The following is an 8208-nucleotide window of genomic DNA, read 5'->3' as shown; positions in this document are numbered from 1 at the left end:
AAAAAAAAAAAACCAACAAAAACAAAAAAAAGCATAATTAACAAAAACTGTAACTCTCTTCAACTCCATCAAAGACCCCAGAAGGATATAATATTACCTAAGTAAATAGGAAGTGCATTGTAAGCAACTTCCAAAACTCTAGAATTGACAGAGACATTTCACTGCCTGGACAGTCACTCAAAGTTCTTCTGTAATGTTGGGGCATCCATATTCAGCCTACAGGCCCATAGTATCTGGCAGGATTTTCCAGGAAGCAGGACATTTGGAAGACTGCTTTACCAGTATTGGCAGTTTGTCGGTCATTTTCTTCTGTACCCTGCAGAATTCTAGCAGACTCTTTTTTTATGAAGCAGGAACCCTGAAAGACTGCACCGTCTTTTGGCAAGTTCAGCAGTCATTTTTCTGTGGGTCCTAAATGTCTAGTTCATATAGCATACTGTCAAAGCAGTCCAGGCAAGAGTAGTTTCTTGCCCAAATGGCTAGACTGTCAAATTGAAGGCAGATTCCATAATGAGTTTTTTCAATGCCATCGACCTCTGTGAAGTAATTAGTGCTGCCAGAAGCAGACTCATAGGAAAAGTCTTCAAGTTTTTAAAACCTTTTAAATGCCATATTCTTTTTTTTGTTTTGTTTTGTTTTGTTTTTTGTTTTTTGGTTGTTTTTGTTTTTCGAAACAGGGTTTCTCTGTGGTTTTGGAGCCTGTCCTGGAACTAGCACTTGTAGACTAGGCTGGTCTCGAACTCACAGAGATCCGCCTGCCTCTGTCTCCCGAGTGCGGCGTGTGCCACCACCACCAGGCCTAAATGCCATATTCTTTCTATAGGTCTTTGAAGTATTTGAAGGTTACCTACCCATCTGAAATATATCTATATCTAGTTAAACCCAACTAACATGACTGTAAGTTTAACTGTTATAGACAACTGTTCATTTGTATTAACTATACATTACATTTTTTAAATGAGCTGCATAAACATACCTTAAACAAGGTATTACTCGTTTCCCGGCCACCCCGGCCCAAATAATCACATGAAAACTATCTTAATTACAACACTGACCAACACCTCAGGGGTATTTCTAGCTAGCTAGCTCTTACATCTTACATTAACCCATTTCTATTTTATATTTTACCACGAGACTGGTGGTTTGTTACCTCACATCTTGCTTTTTGGAAGGCTACCTGACTCCACCATTTTTCTTCCTGCATTCAGTTTAGTTTACTGCCTAGTTACATTCTGCCCTCCATAGGCGAAAGAAGCTTCTTTATTAATCAATGGCAATAAAACATGTTCATAGCATACAAAGGGGAATCCCACATCATTTATATTTAAGAATTTGATTTAGAAAGATAATAATAATAAATTGGGACTGCAGAGACAGCTCAGCACTTGTTCTTGCAGAAGACCCTCAGATTGAATTTCAAGCACCCACATAGTCACTCACAGAAGTCCATAATTCCAGTTCTGGGTATCTGAGACCTCTTCTGACCTCCACAGGCACACATGGTACACATACATGCAGTCAGAACACTCAAACATAATAAATAGATCTTTTTTAAAACTGAATAAATTGGAACTGGGCATGGTAGCATGTATCCTTAATCCCAGCCCTCCAGGCAAAGGCAGGCAGAGAACTTTGTGGATGAGGACAACCAAGGACGCATAGTGAGAATTTATCTCAAGAAAAAAAGAATTATTTTTAATTGACTAGAAAAATGTCTTAATTTCATCTGTAATAGGGTTTTTAACTTTTTCCCTTTTTTTTCTTCCTACTGCTTTTATCTTCCTCCTAGGTGTCCATTAAGAAAGAAGCGATTGACTGAAGCTGAACTCTGTACAGTTGCTAATGAATGGGCTCTTGACACACACCAGAGTGTAGAAGGTCATGGGGTAAACACGTGTCCTAGTGGCCTTTCTGTACCCAGCATGCTAGATGCTGTCTGTGAAGAAATGGATCAGACAACCACAGAAGCACAGTGTGAAGTTGCCCGCAGGAGGCTTCAAGAGATTGAGGACAGGTACTGACAGTGTGTGTTGAAAGGCTTGCTGCAGCTCCTGGTCCCAGCCCTCTTAAGCAGTCAGGGGCATCATTTGATGATTCTAGAGATCAAGGGATGAGAAATACTTCAGGGTGGTAGAGCAAGCTCTTACAGCTCAACTCAGCAGTTCTCCAGGACACATTATTCAAACTTAACTTCATTCTAGAACTTTGTTACATGAATTACTGAACACAACTGCCTTCCCACCGAGGTGGAAAAAGTAGCCTCATTTGGTCACTTAATCTCTTACTATAACACCTGTGATTTTACTCTTCGAATTTTAAATTTTGGTTATTTACTGGAAGAACATATAATACTTTGACTAATTTTTTTCCTTTCTCTGTTTCTACTTCATTATTTAGGATAATTGACGAAGATGAAGAGGTTGAAAGTGACAGAAATGTTAGCCACCTCCCAAGTCTTGTCCTTTCAGACACCATGAAAACGGGTTTGAAGAGGGAATTTGATGAAGTCTTCACAAAGAAGATGATTGAGTCCATGTAAGTTACGGTGCATATCATTTCCAATAACTGATCCAGTACCTGGGAAAGGGTCAGTATCAAAGCCCATCAGTTCTTACAGGAAGACTAGGAACTACATTTTGAAACCTCTGGTTTATCTGGTTTTCTTAGTTACTCAGACACAGCATGGAGACCTAGGAAACAAAGTGATGTGTCAAATGAGTCCAATAATTAAATTAGTTATCTCAAAGCCTACAAACCGTAGAATAGCCATTTGGGGCCATTTTAGAGTATTTAGCTCATTTTGTTTTGGGGAGTGGAAATGTTACTGTGTGGCCCAAGCTAGGTTCAAATTCGCAGCCTCCCTGCTACCACTTCTTTTGCTTTTGATTTAAAGCATGGTTTGAGCTAGGCATGGTGGCTTACACAGGTAGCCCCAGCTGCATTAAAGAGGCAGAGATGTTAGTTTCTGATCTACATAGTGAATTCCAGGCCAGCCAGGACTACGTAGTGAGATTTTGTCTCAATAAAAGGAGGGAAGAATGACAAAACATAGTTTTAGGATGAATGTGATAGTGCAAAGCCAGACTAAGAGGTCTGTGTCTAAAAATAAATAAATAAATGGATAAAATAGGGACTAGGGAAGTGGCTCTTGGTGGAGTACTTGCCATGCCCTAGGTTCCATCCTTAGTGCCACAAAAAAGAAAAACAGAAAATAAACCCATAGTTTAATGAGCTCAGTTAACTGGTTTGTCATGTTTTCAGAGTAGAAGCACAGAAGCAACAGGCGAGAAAACAGGCAGGCTTAGGGTGGGGAGTAGTGGCCAACAGGAGAGACTAAGGAAGGAAACAGTGGCAAACACAAGCCTGCCAAGCAAAGTGGCAGACTGGAGAGAGCTCGGCCTAGTGTGCAGGTCTCAGTCCTCATTGTCTGCTGTGCAGGGTAACAGGCAAGCTGAAAAGTACATGGAAGTACCACCTGGGAAACTGAGTACTAAGTCCAGGTTTCCCAGGTGGTACTTCCATGTACCAAAACTGGGCCTTTGAGAATAGTCTTCTTTGTCATTTCTTCTTCTTTAGTTCTGGTCCCCAGATGATTTTCCTAGAAAATCTACTTTGGAGATCAGATGGGTTCTTATGTAGCACAGACTAGCCTAGAACTTCTGGCCCTCCTGCCTGTACCTCTCTGAAGTGCTGGGATTACAGGCGCTGCTCGTAGCTGTGGCTAGGAGAAGTACATGTTTGTGCATATCTAGTATAATTGTTTTGGTTTAACTGCAAAACATTCCACTTCATAACAATATGAAACAAAAAGCCTCAGAAATTAATATGCTGGTCCAGGATTTCATTTTTATTTATAATTTAATATATGACAGTTACCCACAGGGCTAGGGAAGTAGTGTAGTACTAGAACAGTTGCTCACTTTACATGAGACTCAGTACCACAATTCAAAGCTTAAAAAACTGTAGTCATGCAGATCTGCTCATTAAAAAGTCTGTGTATCATGACTAGTGATGTAGCTCAGTGGTCCTTAGCATGTGAGAGGCCTTAGCTCCATCGCCAGCACCCCACTTCAAGCATTAAATTAAATCTAAGGACCGGTTTTTCTTTCTTTTTTTGTTGTTATTGAGACAGGGTCTCTCTGTATAGTCCTGGATATCCTAGACATTGATATGTAGACCCAACTTGCCTTGAACTCAGAGGTCTGCCTGTGTCTACCTCCTGAGTGCTGGAACTAAAGGCTTGCGCCATTACTCCCAGCTCAGGGGTCCTGGTTTTTGCCTGGATATTTTATATTATTGCTATTTATGGTTTAAAAATATAAGCATGGCTAGTGAGGTTGCTAAGAAGTGGAACTCGTACATGTGTGAGGTCCTGCCTTCAATCTCCGGCACATCAGAGGAAAAATTACATGTGGAATGGTGAATGTATTTGAGGACCTGGGAAGAATGCTCACTTCTTAGGGGATGTACTGCTTTTGCAGAGGACTGGAGTTCAATAACTGACACCCACAGCACCCACATCAGCGGGCACCTACTACACACACATTCATGTTTCCATACAGACACAAACACACACACACTTTTTTTTTTTTTTTTTTTTTTTTTTTGGTTTTTCAAGACAGTGTTTCTCCGTAGCTTTGGAACCTGTCCTGGAACTAGCTCCAGTAGACCAAGCTGGCCTTGAACTCACAGAGATCCTTCTGCCCCTACTTCCCAAGTGCTGGGATTAAAGGTGTGTGCCACCACTGCCTAGTGCGCCGCACACACACACATATATATTTAAGTCCAGTTTGAATTCTCCTAAATATCTCTAGCTCTCTTTTAAAGCTAAACAAAACAAAATGTAGATAGCTTCACGTTTTGTGTATCCTTGTACAGTGGCCATGCTAACACCTGCCGTTCCAAGGTTAGTCTATCTGCTGCTGAAGTGAACTCTTATTTTTAATTAAAAGATATAAATGTATATAATGAGAACTGATGAAAGACATCAGGATGAAGATAACAGTGAGACTGTGGCAGTAGTTAACGTGGATAGACATACAAAAGAACAGCAGGCCAGCACTTTGAGGACCACTAGGTCTTAACTGGAGGATGTGGAATAGTGAGATTTGCATGTCCTAAAGTTTTTTTTATAGACATCTGTATTTAACTTCCCAGGAGCCGTCCTTCTATGGAGCTTGTGCTCTGGAAACCTCTCCCTGAACTCCTTTCTGAGAAGCCAAAGCCATCTTCTAACCCTAAGAACTACATGGGAGAGAGCCAGACGAAGCGTGCAGCTGCCAGCACTGCCTTTCCACAGAGAACTGAACTGCTGCTAGAACCTCGGCACACAGACACACCACTTTTCCACACTCTGGAGACAGCTGCTAGCACAGAAGAGGAGATGGAGCTCTAGAGACCAGTTTCTGCTCCGTCTTGGCAAGTTCTAGAAGGCTCCTGTGTTGAGTAATGAGCCTGCCTGTATAGTATAGGGACCTGAAAGTTTTATGAAATGGGTGTAATATCTCCACCTGTGATTTGGGGTGGGACTGTCATTGTGGGTAGCCATTTATTGAATTCAACTTTTTGCCAAGGAAGCTTATCTCAAGGGAAATACAGTTTTCTAACAGGCTTATCCAAGAAATGTTACAGTCTCTTTAAAGACAACCATAGACACTGAATGTGTTACAGTGACTTAAGTCATCTGTCACATTGTTGAAGCCATTCATTCTTAAGATGATTTTATACAGAGGAATGCTCCCAATTGCCACTGTACCCTGACAGCAGAGTATTGAGCTTCTTGTAGTGGTAACTGTAAGCTTGGGGAACAGGAGGGGAAAAAGCAGTAGTTTGGGTCTCTTGCAAAGGACTTGAAGGCACAAGGAAACTTGTGTTGGAGGCAGGTCGGTATAGCTGTTATTACTCAAGCAGTAGCCCTTGGTCTCCTCTAATGGCTGATAAGCTCAGTTGCTCAGTAATGTTTACACCTCAGTTAACTTTAAGTCGTTGATTAAAAGAATGTGAGGTAACCTTTGTGTGACTCGCCGGTGAAAGAAAGGTCTTGAGGACGTGCAGTGACAGCTAAACCCAGCGTTGGTAACTTCTAGAGTTTAGAAAGGGAAGCTTACACTTGTATTAGCAAGTTGAGTTTTTTAAATGTTGGTTTTGAAACAGTGAATTGGCTGAGAATAAATGGGCAAGTGTCTTGGAGATTTAATAGCTCATTGTCCGGTGCTTAAGCTATTGTACAGTAAGCCTAAAAGTTAGTAGGAGATGGCTTCCTGCCAGCAGGAAATCTTTACCCTTTGAGTACCCGAACCAGGCTCAAGGTGTTCTTTGGGTTAACCAGGGTTAAAGTTTTTAATTTCTCAGGAAGAGCTCTTCAGCATGGCAGGACATGTAATGAAGGCTTGGCAGCTCCTTCTGCGCTATAGAGCAGTCTGTGTAAGGTGGTGGCTCTTTTCCACAGCAGAGCACCTCAGTTTTCATTTTCTGGGGTTCTTCTCCCTTTGTAGGGGGAAGAAAAGAAAAAGATTTATGCCGAGTAGAGGTGAATTTTTAGAAACTAGCTTCTAGGCATTTTTGCAACCCATGCTGAAATCCCTCCTGTGGACGGCATAGAAGTCAAGTCTGTCCGGTGGACTGTTTCTTTTGCCTATTCTTTCTCTCTCTCTTTCTGTCTGGATGTCAGGAAAAGGTGTAATGTTTAATATTTAAACAAAAAAATATTTATGTCTACACAATAAAATTACTCCAGCTTCAAAGCAGTATTGAAACCAGGTGGAAACCAGCTAATTGTTTGTTCCCCTGAGACTCAGAGGTGAGCGAAACTGTCTTCTTCTGTTGAAATGTGCAAATGTTTGGCTCATGTCATTTGAAAAACTCCTGACTTGTTTAATGGGACCAACGTGTAAAGTTTTATAGCCTTAAAGAAATATTTATGCTAAGACATCTTATCTTAGTACAATTTAGAAGCATGCAGGGACTGTCCAGAGTTTGGAGTTAGCCCGTGTTAGAGTGGGAAGGAAGTGACAGCTTTCCAGAGGGCACAGACACCAGGGCCACCTCTCATCAAAGGCCTGAAGTGGCTTTGAAGCATTTGGTAACCACTGAAGAGAAGAGGCGGCTTTTAACCAAGACACACACAGAACTTTTCAGGAGTCCTTATCTGACATGACCCTTATTTCTGCAGGAAAGTGATGTTTCATGCTCCTTTGCGGACTTTATCTTCTTGCACATGTTTGTACAAAAAGTCTTGTTCATCCTTGTGGTGCTGACTCATCTGTTTCCATGGCCCCAATGCCTCTGTGTCCTGTTTTCTAGCATAAGGCTTTGGCTTTGCCTTAAGGTTTTCCTAGGGAATTAACACGTCTTTTCATCTTGTATAGTTTTTAAAGCACGGATCAAACACTGCTCTGTATGCTAATGTGTGAAGGTCAGCAGTTATCTAAAGCAGGTGAGCGTCAATGAACAAATGTGTGTTTCTCCCAGTTTGAGTCAGGTGTGTTGGGGTTTGTTTTGTTTCTTTTTGGATTCTTAGTTTGGGTTTTTGTTGTTCTTAATATGAAGAAATAATGAGAATCCAGTTCTCAATAATTTAAATCATTCAAAAACTGCTCATTCTGAAACGATAAAATATAAAATTTAAAAACAAGTAGGACAGGAAGGACTTAGACTAAGTAACTGCAGGGGAACATTAACCAGCAGGTTCATTTGCTACTCTGGATCTGGACCCTAACTTTAATAGTGACAAGAATGATACAATAGCCGGGCGGTGGTGGCGCACGCCTTTAATCCCAGCACTCGGGAGGCAGAGGCAGGCGGATCTCTGTGAGTTCGAAACCAGCCTGGTCTACAGAGCTACTTCCAGGACAGGCTCCAAAGCCACAGAGAAACCCTGTCTTGAAAAAAAAAAAAAAAAAAAAAAGAATGATACAATACTAAGAACATTTTGGAAGATGGTGTCAATTTTGCTTTAAAAATGAGACTCTGGTTTTTCTGTATGTTATTGTTTTCAATAAAACTCAAGTGTTTTGAACTTTTTAAAGTATCTTTAATCTTGTACATAAGGAAATGAAATAATTTTTTCTTGCTTTCCTTTAAATTTTAATTAAGGTAGCATTCCTATCAGTGAAAAACTCACACTTGTCCTGAACTTAGATACTATTGGGTTAAAAGTGAGCAGTTTCTAAAATAGACAGGCTGTTTTGCCTTTGTAAATATACCTGC

General features: G+C 40.9%; 1 protein-coding gene across 2 annotated transcripts in view; it reads left to right on the top strand.

Annotated features, from left to right (window-relative positions):
* Ccdc117 (coiled-coil domain containing 117) overlaps positions 1 to 7800 on the top strand; it is a 12652-nt gene extending 4852 nt beyond the window's left edge. For both annotated transcript variants that reach the window (XM_005366170.3, XM_026788758.1), the window contains exons 3-5: positions 1790 to 2014; positions 2398 to 2535; positions 5158 to 7800. In XM_005366170.3, the coding sequence (XP_005366227.1) occupies positions 1790 to 2014; positions 2398 to 2535; positions 5158 to 5395 (601 nt within the window). In that variant the 3' untranslated portion in view covers positions 5396 to 7800. The remainder of the gene's footprint in view (positions 1 to 1789; positions 2015 to 2397; positions 2536 to 5157) is intronic.
* The last annotated feature ends 408 nt before the right edge of the window (positions 7801 to 8208 follow it).

Source organism: Microtus ochrogaster, unplaced genomic scaffold (genome assembly GCF_000317375.1).
Source record: "Microtus ochrogaster isolate Prairie Vole_2 unplaced genomic scaffold, MicOch1.0 UNK6, whole genome shotgun sequence".
NCBI lineage: Eukaryota > Metazoa > Chordata > Mammalia > Rodentia > Cricetidae > Microtus > Microtus ochrogaster.
This window is presented reverse-complemented; position numbering and strand designations above follow the sequence as displayed.